At 37.7% G+C, this 16,975-nt stretch overlaps 2 protein-coding genes across 2 annotated transcripts in view; both read right to left on the bottom strand.

Annotated features, from left to right (window-relative positions):
- The window catches only part of nktr (natural killer cell triggering receptor), a 41,378-nt gene extending 26,759 nt beyond the window's left edge, over positions 1–14,619 (bottom strand). Inside the window, exon 1 of the mRNA XM_072450873.1 lies at positions 14,613–14,619. The gene's annotated coding sequence lies outside the window, so the exon portion shown is untranslated. The remainder of the gene's footprint in view (positions 1–14,612) is intronic.
- The window catches only part of vipr1b (vasoactive intestinal peptide receptor 1b), a 28,876-nt gene that overhangs the window by 10,232 nt on the left and 1,669 nt on the right, over positions 1–16,975 (bottom strand). Inside the window, exons 2-5 of the mRNA XM_072450875.1 lie at positions 10,361–10,451; positions 8,898–9,008; positions 3,209–3,309; positions 706–803 (exon numbers count right to left, since the gene is read on the bottom strand). Of these exons, the coding sequence (XP_072306976.1) occupies positions 706–803; positions 3,209–3,309; positions 8,898–9,008; positions 10,361–10,451 (401 nt within the window). The remainder of the gene's footprint in view (positions 1–705; positions 804–3,208; positions 3,310–8,897; positions 9,009–10,360; positions 10,452–16,975) is intronic.

The raw sequence follows: 16,975 nt of genomic DNA, 5'->3' as shown, positions 1-16,975 counted from the left end.
GTCTGATCTTTACCTACTGATACATAATTGAGCTTTAACAAACCCCTCACACAAACAGGCTTTTACAGACTACAGCCTTGACTCATAACATTGAATCCTCCTCGTGCCAAAACATTCATTGGGGTCTAAATAACCTTGATGATTGTGGTTGAAGCTTGACCTTGGCTTGTCTGTTGCAGAGGGAGAGCGAGATGCTGCTGTTGTTTTGTGTGTGCAAAAGACTGCGACCACCATGGGGGAAATAAAGTAGTTTCCCCTTGTAACCTTCTTGCAGCTGAATGATTAATAGCTGTACAACTTGATGAAAACTCTTCATTTGTACTTGATACTGAGAGATAAACAAACATTTGTATCCTGGATTACAACAGCCTATAAATTTTCCAGCCAAAAAGACTTTCCAATCGTATCTTTGGAGACGGATTTTTCCTTTGAGTCATCAGAACGCACTAAACATCTTAAAAACGCATTTGTTTTTTAGGACGTGAGTGCAACGTTTATTAACCGCATAGTTTGGATCGAAAAATACAACTCTAAACTCTGACTTTATTCTTTGTATACACATAAAAGCACATAATGGAGGCAATAAGTCTCCAGCCAGATTAGCTGCAGCCAGACACAAACAACAATTTACTATCTCAGCTTCCCCGTCACTGCGGAGTGCTAAAATATATGCTTTGGAGCCGGACGTGTGAGAACGAGCAGTACCTGAAGATGCACAGGATCACAATGGCTGTAGTCAGAGAGATGAGGGAGACACTATGGCCCACGGTGTAGCCAATCTTCACTTGCCAAAAGAACATGCCCTGAGAACAAAACAAAACTGCGGCATAAGTCACATTTGAACCACATGAATGGAAACGAAACCCTTTGTGATAAACATTTTACTTCTAACATGACCTTTTGCGTCTGTTCTAACTGTATTGACGAGTTATTCTATTTCTGTTTATGGGTGTCAAGATTAATCATAAGAATATTAAAGGGCAAGCGTGACAATTCAAGATGAAAAAATAAGGGGTTTTAGACAAGCTTTATTGATCCACGAGGGGACTTACTCTGTCATAGTAGCTCAATACAATTTTAGAAACATAGAGCAGCAGTCCCCAACCTTTTTTCTCATGAGAATCAGTAAAATCACAGATATTTTTCCAGGGGGACAGGGCCAACGTAAAAAGTGTACAAACCCTTATTCTATATATTATTTTTTTATCTTAATACACCTGTCTGATGTTGAATAAATTTATTGGCTCTATATTTTCATAGTAAGAAGACACAACAACACAAGGACATCAAAATAAAATGCATTTGAATAACTACTAAACTAGTACAAGCAATTACAGTGTCAAAGGTTCTTCTCACATCAATTTAAAATAGTTATTTATTCTCACTGTAATTAGTATTACTTTAGACTTAAGTGATCTTCTTACTGCTCTTGAGCACTTGCAGGAGATAAAGTACGTTTTGATAAAATGAGATAAATTCACCTTGCCTCACTTGCCAGTATCAACTATGCAAGACATCGATTTCCTTTTAGTGCTGTGCGACAGCTCGGTCCCCACTGATTCCTCTGTGGCATACTAATGAGGCAAAGTGTCCACCAGGAAAGCTTTTACCACCCTGTTGAGAACATGCAGTCTCCACCTAACTCCTGCTCAATGGCAAGAAGTGCTCTTACACTGAGCAAAAAGAGCCCATTATGTGTATTTATCGCCTCTCTTTTCCTATTTTCCTATCTGCTTATGTATAATTATCTGACCTGGCCTTGTGTGTCCTTCTGTGGAAACGAGAGTGTGCTAGGAGGGTACTTTTTAATTTCTGACTATTTCACTCACAATGTTCTTACTTAGATACAGAATTGACAGAACGGACAAACAATTACAACAGACTGACAGCAAAACAGAATGTGTGTAAATACTGACATCTCAAGCCTTTTTTTTAAAAGAATAAAGGCATTTTGAGTGCAATATAAACGTATCAACCCTGTGTATTTCCTAGAGCTTAAAAATGTGTCTCAGAAATACCCAATAATTTTTGCTGGTGTGCAATTTGTCTAATAAAAAGGCCAATACAGGGAATTACTGCGTTTGAGTGATAAAATGTGAATATATGAGTATATTTCTGTGATGTATTTTATCTGCATAATAGTGATATATTATCTGCATCATTAGTCTAAGAGAAAAACAGCATGTGTGACTGCATTTGTTTGTGAAGGTGTCGTAAAGATGGAGCAAACAGACTGTTGTAAAAGACAAGTGCCTTGATGTGAAGCTGACCAATGAGAAATGTGACCCGCTTATTCCATAATATCTAATAAAACCAACCTGCAAGAGAAAAAACGTTGTGAGACGAAGGAGGTCCCAGCCCGGCGTTTTCTCCCATGCATGCCACACAAAAGTCTGATATTTCTGTGTCGTTTCCTATTCTAAGTTGAATTGTGTTCTCTGTGTGTTAAGGAATAGCATTGGTGTATGTCTCATTCCCTGACAGTTTGTCGCATATTGTCAATAATAGCTTTGTCAAATATGTGCAGTGAAGGCAATGCGAACATGAACAGATCAAAACAACACCATTTAAAGTGTAGGGGCTTCAAAGACGTAGCAGCTTCATGGAGTGCAACGAGCAAAGGCAACACAATGCCAGGTATTCTTTGAAAGAGAAAAATCTCAAAATGTCACTAGTGGATTGGTGCAGACAAACCACAGAGGACGGCCTTTACCCGCTAACCTGACACCTCCTGATGATAGCTTTTTTCTGTTCAATTCATTAGACCACAATTGGTAGATACACTGGATTGTACTTTGTCCATTTTTACACTTTTTAGGACAACATTTTCTCTAGCAGCGTCACGTATCCTACCGCCTTAGCATCAGGTACCAGTTCTGATTAAAGTTATTCACCCCATTACTCTGTCTGATCTTTTCATTTGCAATATGTCAAACCAAGAGAATGAACACAAGTTACAACAATGCACAGTTGAACGCAGATCTCTAGCCTTTGAAAGCAGCTCCTTCTAAACCTCGCAACTCTGAAAGCTGATCGATTGGGGACGAGTAAAAAAGACAGGGTGTAAGGAGTCGATACGCCGTGATAGACTCGGCACTCACCCGCAGAGAAAACAAAGATTTGATTTTTCTTGCCCACTAGACCCTGCTTTTATTATGTCCAAAAGCTGCACATAGGGAACGTGTGGCCTGATGAGAGGTGTACTCACGTCGTCACTGGTGCTGTTCAGGTTGTATCCGCAGTTCAGGGCGATGTCAATAGGATGCATGTCTGTCCATCCATCCTCGGTGCAGGTTTTGGAGAGGTTACCTGGGGGTTGTGTGGACACAGTGAGAGGTTAGAACTCACAGCCAGTGCAGGGCATGTTTTCCATCTCAGCCGGACAGTTTTAAACAATTCACCTGGAAGAGTCATGACATGCACTGACCCGGGACAAAGTCAGGCTACTGAAAACAAACCACATACACTCAGTGAACTCAGACATATAGACAAGAGATTTGTTTGGATTACAGCTGTCAAAAGAATCAATACAAAAATCATTTCTAAAATTACCCTTTAGACTGATTTGGGCAGGTATCAATACTAGAGTCGCCCCTGGTAATATGTTATTCTTGCTAGCTGCTATTAGATTGTTTAATGCCCAATGTCAACTAGTCTGTACTTTTAGTCTGTGTGGTCATGGCTAAATGAATTAATTATTGTTTTTTGTTGTATGATTGTACAATTAGTTGTGTGCAAGTCCTTTCTTGAAAACAATTAAGATTAAATATTTATCTATTCATATAAAATTTATAAATATTTAGCAATTTAATTATAATAATATTGAGGTGGTAAAATAGGTCACACATTTTTATGACTTTTTTAACAACCTTTTTAAGCCCATAAAAATGTAGATATGTTTGGAAGGGCATCGAGCTTAAAATGAATGACAGTTACTGACAGCGATGACATGAAGAAAATTTGAATGAGAAATGTTTGTTATTGCTCTTCAGCTGTGTGATATAGTTAGTGCATGTTTTATTCATCACTGCTCTGAAGAGATTCTTGTAAACTACTTATTCAAAGTGAGCCTTCTCTCCTTCCTCCAAAATGATTGTGTAAACAGAACTAATTACATCAAAAAACATTAATTTGCATATTCATTAAAGAAGGTGCTGTCTAGTCACTTCAAAGACATCAGAAAAATATATTGTTACCACTGATCTGATGGATAGATTGGAGATATAAATATAGAGGTAAAGTTGGACAAAAAGCTTGATCGCAACAGAACTGCACACAAGTTTGTTAGGTTTGGGATATGCCAGTAAAGCAAAAAGTAACAATTATCTTATCATAGTTTTAGGTTAACTTAAAGTAAATTAGTCTTTGTGTAATTCAATAGGTAAAAATTGAAATTTGACAGTTTGAAAAGTATAAAAAAAATGTTTTAGCGTGAAACTTGAATAAACCCTGGATTTAGTAAATGCTATGAAACTTTTGTTGTTGGAACACAATCCCAGCTGTCACTTAACCATTGCCAAAAAGATTGAGTGCCGGTCGATAGATTCTACAAACATGATCTTAGAAAAGAGAAGAATAGTTGAGTTTTATGAATCAACATTAGTCTATTTTGGGGATTGTCAGAATAAATGTATATGTGACAGTGGAAACTTTACAGTGTTTCAGCATTTGTACTTTGTGCTGAAATACAATATATATGAGCTGTTTTTCTGTTACCATAATTAGATTTTTGGTATCTGGCATCAGTCTCGTAGAGTCACAATAAAAGAGGCAAAGCACACTGAAACGAAGAATTAAAGGAGAAAGTAGGAATAAGATTTGTTTTACTTATTTGGACAGTGAAAGGTGTCCTGGTTTATCACTGCAGCGCTTCAAATTGAACTTGACAGATTGATTGTTGTGTGTGTGACCTCTGCACATGTGACCTTCACCTCTGCTCTTCAACAGGATTTAAAGTTTTATCCTCACTCTGTTGAAGGCTTGTTTTCACACACACAAGTCCATTTTCAGACCAGCTCTTTGAAGTGACCCACTTGGTTGTGTCTAACTTGCCAACACACATGAAGTATGATGAACGTTACGACATATACAGTGATGTGGGAGGCTACATAACACCACTTTCATATTTTGAATAATTAAAATTCTTGCTGTTAAAAGCTTTTATATATGCTACTGACGTTTCACCGTTTATTATAAAAATTAAGTAAAAGCGGCCTTTTCCTTTGCCCCCTGAAAAAGCTGTTCCAAACATCATGCACCGATACGCTTTTTTATTTTGAGAGCTACAAACAAGATAGAGCCCTGGATAACAGTGCCTAAACTGTAATGGAGCGTTTTCTCACATTTAGTTCACACATTCATTAGGCGTGTCATGATAATGCATTTTGAAGTGCGAAAATTGCAACATCTAAATACGACGATGAATAACATTTAAACTACTTTATGCCACTGCACTGACAATAAAACTAAAGCCGCAGAATCTCAGTACATTATTTCCTAAATGTACAATATCCTTGAAAAACATGACCTGCAGCACATACAAAACTGAATGAAACACTTGAGCCATTGTCATAAAAAATACTTATTCAACTCTCAGATCTTAATTTACTGTATCAAAATAATGAAAAACTATTACTATTTCTATTACAAAATAAATGTACAAATGATCAATACTGTGCCCTCAAAATATTGTTCTAGCTTTCTTAAGTCGATATACTAATTATTGTGACATTCATGAGCAAATAAGATAAGATAAGATATTCCTTTATTGTCCCACATGGGGAAATTTCATTGATGCAAAGCAGGTAGATACAGAGGTAGATACAGAAGAACAGATCACTTATAGGAAGTTTGAAAAACACTTTCAGTAGAAGATCTCCTATAAACAAAAACTCCCATAGACAAAACCTCTATGGGAGTTTTATCAAATAATTTAGTCATATCAAATAATTGATATGACTAAATTCACTGTCCAAAAGAGAATTGTTAATAAGTGGTTTTTACTCCAAGATTTGTAATCAACAAAAGAAATCAATGGAATACAGTGATTAAATTAAGGAATGAGCTATTTGTTGTGGAATCAGACACTGTTTAGATCCTAGACGGCAAATGTGTGAAGCATTTGATTACACAATCAAAGAATACCCACTTCAGTCATTAACATGTAATTATGAGGTAAACATTTTGCATCTCCATGGAAATAACACCTCTCACCGCTGAACTATACCATCTATTTCTAAATCAAGCTGTGAGCACTGTTTCTCCTAAATAAAATAATGAATTAGTAGAGTGGCAATGAACCCACATTTTGCCATAAAACCTGAATTCTTTGCAATGCATTTGTCAAAGATGTGGGGGCTGCAGGAAAAGACATCTTCTCACAAATGGCACATTCGATAGTTGGATATTATCTCACGGTCGGGGGGCAGGAAGTGAGTGCACCTGCTGGGTCCTATACAGACAGGAGCACTGGAGGAGCAGGTAAAGAAAGAAGGAGAAAGCCTGAGGTACAGAACGAAAAAAGGATGGCCCAATTTGAAAATAAGATGAATGAGCAAATGGGCTCTGAGATTTGGGCACAAGGAGTTATAAAGCATGAACAGCAATGAATAAACCAAATCTGATGGGAAATTATTATCGTGAATTTAAAAGGTTCAAGGTATTATACTGTGTAATATTAAAACAGGCACAGCTTTCAATTCAGTGTAATAGGTATTATAGATTGAATACAAATTTGAATTTAGATGAGCTGTTCACAGCATTGAGAAAATGTATGACCATTATAAATGGATATCTACATCGAGATTTAGGAATGAACAAAAAGCGCATTCATGACATCGTTGGGGGAGAAATAAAGGTAACATAGTGATGTGTAAATGAATTTAGCTGTTTTGTTGGTTTAAGAACCCTTTTCTGACAAGTTCTTGACTCCCGGCAATTTTGTGACCCTAATTTTCATATCTTGCAGTTGAGGATTAAGCGACTGTGGTGGTGACATTTTAAAAGACTCAACTAAAGCTACTGTAATTTGGCTGGCTTTTAAATAACTGTAAAAGACGTTTAATTTTGTGTAACTATAGCGACACATTTTTTTACAATGATGAACAATTATTCACAGACGTTTTATAACATTTTTGGCAGAAGTGAAGATCGGTTCTGTTACAACATATATCATCAAAAATATGTGCTGCTTTATTTTCAAAGAGGTAAAATCAGGTCTATTTGACAGCGTACTAACAAAAGAACAAATATCTACAGGAATAAATGTCATCCATGAAGAATGATGAACTTTTGATGTGTCTTTATACTGAGCAATATAGAAAGAATGAGAGCATTTGGTAAAAGTGCTTATCCTCCTCTTTGAATCCACTCCAAAACAAAAGGTTAAAAGATTTGTTGGACTTTTGTGTTTTCACAGAGCCAGATTGTAATCTGTAGCAGGCTTTTCAACTCTGATCTTTAATGTAGATCAAGTAAAGGCCGTAGTCTTTACAGTAACAAGGATAAACTGTTATCCCGGACATAAGACACCTGTGTACTTCCTGATATCTGATTTTTTTTTTCATAGCCACTGGTTCAGATAGTCATCATTTATAATGGACACTTTGGTTTTCCGGGGCTTCACATCACAAGGAGAAAAACTCCATTTTCTTTTTTTCAAATAGCTAAAGGGAAAATGGTTATGAAATTCGACTGATTAAACCAGTCTTTTATATAACAAAGGCTATCTACATACACTGTGAGCTCCCTCCTTTATTCCTATGTGAGCTAGCCCCAGGCTTTCTGCAGGGTTTCTCATAAGTCTTTGGTCGCCAGCTGGAGATGAGGGTGAAAATCACACTTTGATGGCTCTAAATGTCCATTTACATGCAAAAGCCACAGAGTCGTCATTTACTATCTTTCTTCCCAAAGGCTGGTCTGGATGTAAATGCATTTCATATATTTAAACCACTCCCAGTTATTTACACTGAAATGTAAACAATCATATAATGCCTTATAATAAAGGCCTAGTATAAAATAGACTTTTCTGTTGGAAAAACAACATTTTATACTTGAAACAATTGTTTGATTGTTTTTTATATGGAATTATTGAGGACTTAGTCAGTTACTCTTCCGACTGAAAGTAATTCTAGGTGAACAACATTCAAAGTTTTGAGCATTTGCACTTCTTACGTAGGTTTTCACGTGTGGCTCCCACACGAGTTCTTCAACATTTTCAACGTATTTAAAATCAATGCGGTGCTACACTGACCTCGGAGCACTGCAACAGACTGGATGAGGTGTGCGCCAGTGGAAATGAATTGGTAACAGGTTTATTTGTCCTGGACACTCCATTGGTCTAGAGCGGTCTAGAGAGTACTTTTCTGTGAGATTGCATGAAAGTGGGTGTGCACGCAAAGTCTGCAGCCCACATCTTACCTTCAGATATGCTTTTGACATTGTGCGTCTAGTCTCGGAAATGTGCATAATTTTATGTTTTGTCTGTTGATTATACTAACTTATAAATCAGATTTTAAATACATTTTATTTGGTCCACACGTCACTCATTTTTACTTCTACTTGAGTAAAAACTGTGACTTCTCCAGCCAGTGCTCTTTGACAACATTCAATGTTTCTCCCACTGAAATATTGAATATACAAATACTTTAGCAAGATAAGCTTGTGAGTTGGTACACTACTGTGTAACAATAGAATATGCAAATTAAAATACAGGATGGTGTGACAGATGCATTCTAATCATTTTCCCATTGGCCAATTGTTGACCTTTCCAGAAAGGCCATTAAAATCAACAGACAATTCAATTACTGGCAAAAACAGATTGGCTGAAATTGAACTTTGAAAACATAACATACCTATTTGATAACGAGATAATCTGACTAAGAGCTGGGGAATTATACCTTTGTGCTGGTCACTGAAGTAGCTGAAGTATGTGGGGCAGGTGATGGTGACCACTTCCCCGACGCTGGCTGAGGGCCAACAGGCGATGATATCCCACATGCCTTGGCAACCTGACAAGGCAACACAATGCTATTAACAGGGGATCGGTCATAGAAAAACACGCTGTCTAATTAATTACCACGCTCAACCTTAGACTCAAGACATCATGAGGGCGGCAGTGGACGTGTTCAGATTAGCATGTGTAAAAATAGATAGATACTTAACTCATGGAAATGATAATGTAATAATTTATTGCTCCCATAAATATTGAATGGTGAGAAGTCAATTGCCCACTTTTTCACTCTTATATAAAACACATTTTTATGTCCCGGGGGGAGGAGCATGTTGAAATACTACAAATGGTCTTAATGTCTCAGTAGCTCAGCTGTGCACTACATATGTTCAAAATTAATAAAGGATAAACTGAAGATACAACGCATGTTTCTTTTACACAGTTGGATGTGATTTTCAAATGAAGTAGCAATTTTCTTTCCAATTTACAACATTGTGAAGCAATCTTATGGCATGAAACATTTTAGCAGCATGTCACGTTTTACCACGCTACAGATTACATGAATGTATAGCACAAGCCTCACCTGTCTCATTTAATAAATGACGTTACCTATAGCTGTCACAGACCCTCCTCTGCTGTTTGTTGCGTGTATAATATGGATAGACATGTCCTTATCTCCGCAGTGACCTCATTTTTCTCGGTCCTATCTGTTTCCTACAGGAAGCTCAGGGGTCTCATCTTGAATAAATCAATTACCGGTAGTACTGTTGTGCATGTGCAAGTGATAGATACCATACATTTACAGCCAATAATGGATCATACATTTAGAATGGAGATTAGCATTTCTTTGTCTGTTATGTTTCAATGTATATCTAGTTTTTCCTCAGGGCACAATTTGACTCGTTCGTAAGCAAGAGTACAAATTGTGTTTTCAATGTCCTTTCTGTTAGAACTTTTTGTGCTATATTTGAAATGTGCCTTCCACTTGAGGTGCTTTGGCCTCCACTTCTCGAGGGGTTGTGACTTCTATCTCAGTACAGAGAGCGGAGCCGTGGAAACTCTGCTCCCGGCTGTTTGACTGAACTTGGGCAGCGAGTGTGCGTTTTGTGGCCAATTGCTGCATATCTGACCCCAAACAGAGTTAAGATGACACAGCAAAGAGTTTCAGGTGTCAAACCAAAATCGACGTGAATTCGGTGCTCTCGTCAGAGCTCCTTGAACGCTGTAATGCATAAAAGTGCTTTATTTCATGTGACAAAGTAGTCTCTTACTCTTATAATTTTCACATAATTTGCAGACAGTGGATTTACTTCGTCTCGCTACTACTCTTGCTGTTTCTCATTTCCTACAAATGGTCTCGCAATGAGCCCCCCCAAAAAAACGATCAGAAAATGTGTTTTTGAAAATGACCTGACGTGACATTGGCAGAGGTGCTATTCTTGCAGCGCTGCTCTTCCAGCTCAATCTCGTTCATCACGTCACACATCTGAACCAAAAGCACCTGTGAGAGAGAAGCACACAGGGTCAGGGGTCAACACGCTTTTCAACGCCACTGTACAAAACATTCAGGGTGGTCCAAGCTGCTGATGTGAATGGATTGAGAAATGTGTTGGTCGCCCCTGGTGCTTTTGAAAACTGTAAAAGACCTTTTTCTTGGTTACACAATGAGGCATAGCGTTGTCTTCACTGACTTTGAAAAGCATTAACAGAATATCTTTGGTGGTGGCTAGAAAGAAAACGTTTTGCAGAGTTGTCTGGGCTTTTTGAAGAAAAAAGACTTTAGGGATTGAAGACAAAGTCCAAAATAGCTCCTCCTGTAGGGCGTTCCTTGTCCCCAGTAAAGATGAGTAAAATGTGACCTAAGAAAGTGCCAATGGTGATGTGGTGACAGATGATGCATGAGTGGACGAAGACAGATCTGTGTGGTCTGATCCAATAGACTATTTGTGTACATTTGCTCAGTGGTGGATACAAATGAGTTACATTTACTCAATTCTATTTACCGTGCTTTAGTTTACAGTGTATGTTTGGTTAACTATTCCTATTGTGAGTAAGTCTGTTGTTAGTTGACAAAATAACTGATTTAAATATATAGTAATAGTAATAGTATAGTAATATATATAGCTTACTGTCTGCGCTATTTCTGGTGATATTCCCTGAAGTGACTTAATCTGTTGAGTGATTTAATCTTGTTCATATGCTGCACTGTGCACAACTATAGTTAGAGCCATGTTTTATACACAATCTTGTAGTAGCCTTATATTTTTGCACACAGTCTAGATTAAATAGCTTTAAATAAATCTAGATATTCATCTTGATTTGTATTTATATTCTCCTGCTGTTCTAAAATTGTACTGGAATTTCCCCATTGTGCGACAAATAAAGGTTCTGTTGTGTTATTTAATCTTAAATATAGCTGTGTGTGAACATTTCTGCAATATCTACAAAGCTTATTTTTATTGGTAAATAGTCTAGGGAGCCACTGAGTAATATCTAACTTTGACAGCCCGTCTCTTTGAGCAGTGGGCCAATGCAAAACGCTACATTGAGCTCAATGAGCTGCGACTCTCTGGAGAAGGTCAGTGCCATTAGATAGAGCCAGTCAGCAGCCGCAGTCTTGTACCAAATGCTTACAAGATCCAAAGATGGAAAGGTCAGGCGCGGGTAGCTCCTCACATACATAATGTACAACACTACCCTTATGGCGCCATACAATGAACTTTCTGTGATCACACACCTAAAGGAGATGTCTAACGTGATAAAGATACACAAGTCATTCAGAACTAAGCTCCGGCAGCACAAAGCCCACCTCACACAAGCGGCCTTATTGAGAATAGGAACTGCTGAGCTATGTAAACAAAACTGAAACTCATTAGTGTGGAATAGGCACCATGTGGATAGGTGTAGAAAAGCAGCCCATGTTTTGAGTCCTCCTATCTGATTTGGGTTTGGATAAGCGATAAGTCCCAGGCCAGTGGTGAAGGGGTAGAGAAATTCCTTTAATAAGACATAGTTTGCGTTTAACATTTTTGAGTATAAGTATAATTGTATAGTCATATTTTGCTACTATATCTTGCACCCTCAACGATGTAAAGATCAAATGCAATTAAAAGAGAAAAACAAAAGAATACTAATACACATAGAGTAAAGACGGTGGTAAAGATACAACGCTCAAATCTGGATTCGACTCAAAAAAGTATAATTTAAATCTATGTAACTTTTCCGTTTGTCTTCATGAATATCTTATTGCTTTACCTAGAATGCTGCGCAGTATGGTATTAAACGTATCCATCTTGCATTCATTCAATGACAGGTGTTTTAATTGCTCAAAAATGCCTCTTTAAAGATCTGATCTATTACTTAGCCTGGTTGTCTCCATGGAGTTAGTGAAATGCTCCCCTGTGGAAGATTCCTGGCAAAGCAATATCATCTGTATGGAGACAACCAGCTGGAGGGAACTTTGCCAGAAAAGTTACATAGTGAAAAAGTACAGTCCTGTACTTGGTTGTATTGTAAATGGAAGAGCTACATAGTTCCTAAAAGCAAACAACAAAGCAACAAAAACCTGCCTCTGGCCCATAATATCCTTCTAAAATCCTTCCACGTGTTGCACATTAAAGCACACTCCACTTAATACACTGTAATATTTTGAGGCATAAAACACAGTTCCGGTGCTCTTCTCTCTCATCTTGATGGCTACATTTACTACTTTTCCATGTGGCCTGGGCTCATCCGGACACTATCATGATTTTTCCCTCTAAATACAGAAAATCACAATCCAACATAGGCTCAAACACTGTAATTACATCCAGGAGTCATGTCTTTGAACCCGTTACATAAACCTCTATTGCAAACACTCAGGGAGCATGAGAAGTCAAACCTGTCACACATTTAGACCACACCAAAGATTAGATCTCCTCCATGTTATTCCCGATAATTTGATACTAGAGAGACACCCCGGGGGGTTCGATTTCTTGGAATTGGACACAAACATATATTAATTCCATTTTAAAGGCCAGTGTTCAAAGTAAGGTGAAATTGATTCCTGATGCACATTCAGTATGAGAAACAGTTAGGAATGTGGCAATGACATGTGCTGCTAAAGCTTGGACACGGCTATTATGATCAAAACACTGAACCGTTTTTGTAGTTGCTCCCATAGGTGTAGACGTCTGAGGTCCCGACCCCCCACCCCTGCTCACTAGTGTCCCCCTCCCCCCTCACAGTGTCCCCCCTTCCTCTTGCACAAACTTTAATAGAAGTGTTATCAGTTAAAAAACTATCTATCAGAATGTATATGATTGTGATTCACACACACTACTCACTCTTATTAAATAAGTATGAAAGTATCAAGAAAACCGATCTACCACTTAAGTTGTGACACATTGCTTTAGTCCGTTGCCTGGTGACGTGCTCTGCCGCCTCACGTGTAGCATTTTTTGTAAACAAACGTACTTCTGTAAAAAAAAATCTCTTGAACCGGCACCTGCATTTAGCTAAGACCAGTACAGCCGAGCAAGTATCATTCAGTTTTACTCATACACTTCTCCATTACTCTGAATAATAAAGCAATTTGTATTGTGATTACAGTCATATCAAAACATGGCGAAAAGACGAGCGAATATAAGAGCCTATTTCATTTTGCCAAAATGCCCAGTATGTTTCACGGTGAAGCAAATGTATTGCCATAAACCTTGAAGAGTTATTATAGCTTAATGTCGTAGGCACGGGATCTTGAAAATGGAGGAGGAGGCGGCGAGTCACCAGCCGAAAACCTAAACTCTATGTATCAGGTACATTTATTTGGTTTAGTGGTTTAGATGCTGCCAGAGAAAAACAATGAGTACACGCCCGCTGGGTACAATAACTGAACTCGGAAGATGATGTTCCAATATTTAGTGATTAAAGCCTGTAACAAACTCCTCCTGCGTGACCCGAATTTGGATTCTGGAAACTTACACGAGCGTAAAGCTGCTGTTTTCCTTGTGTGCGCCGACTTATGTAACTATTAAACATTAATGCTAATAATAAATGAAACAGCCAATATACAATATAAAGTGATTTTATACATTACAAACTTGTTTTTATTTACATAAGAGTGTGTTAATGTATGTTGTAATTAGAGTTTGTTACACCAATTAATTATTGAATATTTTCATATTGTTAAACTATTTATTTTATTCAAACATGATTGCACTTTATTTGTAAATAAACTGATTTCTGAGTACATTTTGACAAATTTTGGCAAATACTTACATCAATATTCAAATATTAATCATATTAACAATGTTGTTGTATTTTGACAACGCCGATTAAAGCATTATTATAATTTCCAAACTGAGAGTTTCGCCCCTGCTATAGTCCATAGAGATAATTCTGTATCAAAGGTTCAGGCCACAGTGACCTTTTTCGGTGTCGAGAATGTTTAATGGGATAGAATGAAGTACCGGTAATGGCTCATAAAACTACAGGGTCAAAGGTCAATGGTCCACTGCACACAAAAGGTATTTCTTGTCATGTTTGCTCCGTTCAATCAATATTGGAGTTGGAATACCTCCATTGACTCAAACACTACTTTGCTGGATCCATACATTATAATCAATCTTCTGGCACTTTTGTGAGGAAGCCAAAATGCATTTTGGGAGCCTCTTTAACTTAACACACTCAAAGTAGCCTAGAAGGACTTGAATTTTCATTTAAATTGCATTGCAAATGTGCATTAAATGACATCTGCTGCCACATCAGTCAATGTAAAGTGTCCAGTGTCATTTGCATGATGATTTAGCATAATATATGTGGGCTGGCAATATGGACATCTCAATTTTCTTTTCGATTTCATGGTTTCTTATGAAAAAGAAATAATGCCATTTACCACAGAAAATATCCAGTTAATTCCTTCAAAGTCTGAACTCTTCTTCAAAGAACATGCTTTTACTACCACAGAATTGGCTCTAGACCTGTTAAATTGCCATAATTGTGATCTGAAAATGATAAGGTTTTGAATTTGATTAGAATTGCCAAGCCCTAATCTAGTGTAGTATTTAGCATTTGTTTGGACCAGATCCCTCCCAGAGAAGCAATATGGACTATATGCCAAAATATTTGATTATATCATGAATCATGTACACTTTTATAATTATGGTAAGTAAACTATTTCTTCTTTTGGGAGTTGACACTTCACTGTGATGGCTAAATGTGGTGGCTAAATCCACCTGTCACTCACTGACCATGACAGAGGCTGACCAATAGAAGGAGTGGATGGGAAAAAGTGTCCCTGATCACAATTAGCTTTGTATCCCCATATCACCCACCTTAGATGAAACCCTCATTTTGTTAGTTTTGTTTGCTAACTGGAACAAACTGGTCCCAAACAGGTCTCATTCATTTAAAACCCTACAAATAACAACTTTTTTAAAACCACAGAGGTCACACTCACCATGATTATAATTTGCTTCGTTTGGGGTTTGGGAAATACAGCGAGTTTCTCCAAAACCATGAATAATAATGCTGCGTAAACAGTGTCCGACAGTGCAGCAGGTCAGGAGGAGGCGGACACGACAAGGGAATGCGTGCCAATAGACTTACGCCGCTCGGATAAAGCTCGCTTCATTGAATCCAGCTGGTTTATTAGTTCACTACATGGATACAGCCAGAATACACAGAAGGGATGTCCACTACTAATAAAACAATTACTAAGTTCCTGTAATATGATGAATTTTGCCTACCCATACAAATATGTAACAAGGCGTTATTTGAGAATATATTAGATCTATTTTTGAGCTGCTTGTTATGGAGATTGCTGCATGGAGCAATGAATAAAGATGCCAGTCCCAAACCAAGTCGATAATAAGTGGGTCTGGGTTAAGCCTTAGGGACACACTCAAAGCCTCAGCAAGCAAAACAGCCCATAAATACTTGCCAGCGTTGATAGTTGGTGGCAAGGAACCCATTATATAAAGGCTACAACTTCAACAACTTAAAGATGGATGTCATAAAAACTCTTGACTATGAGAGTGTACATAGTGAAAATGTCCACACATTCCTGCCATTACAAATGTTATGGCAGATCCGTACCTCAAAGCGAAACCCTGAAAATGGTTCAATGTTAAAGGAGATTTTTGTTGTTGTTTTTTACTTTCAAGGCAAGCAAGATAAGTAGGCTTTTGTGCTGTTTTTGTAAAGAAGGTATGTATTTGATTTTCTTTTAGTTGAGCCATAAAAGAAATAGTAGGCATCCGAACAAAGACTGTGTGCGCAGACAGACTCAGCAGCGGCAGCTTGGGAATGGAAAGGCTTTTATCTCACTTAACTCACAGTCGGCAGCCTTCGCTTTGCATTGTAATATACAGCACAACTCTCCATGTCTACCTGGTCAATGCTGCTATTACTCCGTCTAGCAATGGTTCGTATTGGAATTGTATATGGATATCATTTGTCTGCACATTTATCTATTTTCAATGTCACATTTTTTGAACATTTTGAAAAGCACTAACTCAAGTGTTTTCTGAATATACGTAAATATACATATAGTTGAGAATGGTTGGAAGACATTGATGACTGCTACTTTTTTGATCATTTGTTCTATTACTATCAGCCACAGTTCAGCCCATGGAGACATAACCACATGGTGTAGTCATAGGATGAGTCAGATTAGCATTAAAAACTACTACGTATATCCATTTGGGCTAATTTAAAATGCCAATTATCAAGACATATTTTCTCCCCGAACCTGGTTGTATCCGGACACCCCTGCTGTTTAAGGTTTTGTTTTCGCCCCAGGTCAGACAGAACCTGCCTTGTTAGACCGATGTAGGCATAAAAGTTTTCACACAACTTAACAAAGAATACACACGCAACAGTTTGAAAAATAAACTCAACTGTGGAATAGGAACGTCGAGCTAATTCAAGTCACAATATAATCGTTAGAATGAAAAGAATAATAATTGTGATGCAAAACATAAGCAATTTCAAGCCAATAGGTTAGAAGTATAATTTTCCTTTTTATTTGTTTGTCTGTTTATGTCA

The sequence above is a fragment of the Eucyclogobius newberryi genome, unplaced genomic scaffold (assembly GCF_026437365.1).
Source record: "Eucyclogobius newberryi isolate DKJ021-1_F unplaced genomic scaffold, fEucNew1.0.hap1 SCAF_18, whole genome shotgun sequence".
NCBI lineage: Eukaryota > Metazoa > Chordata > Actinopteri > Gobiiformes > Gobiidae > Eucyclogobius > Eucyclogobius newberryi.
The sequence above is the reverse complement of the archived record's forward strand: the minus strand, read 5'-3'. Positions and strand labels throughout refer to the sequence as shown.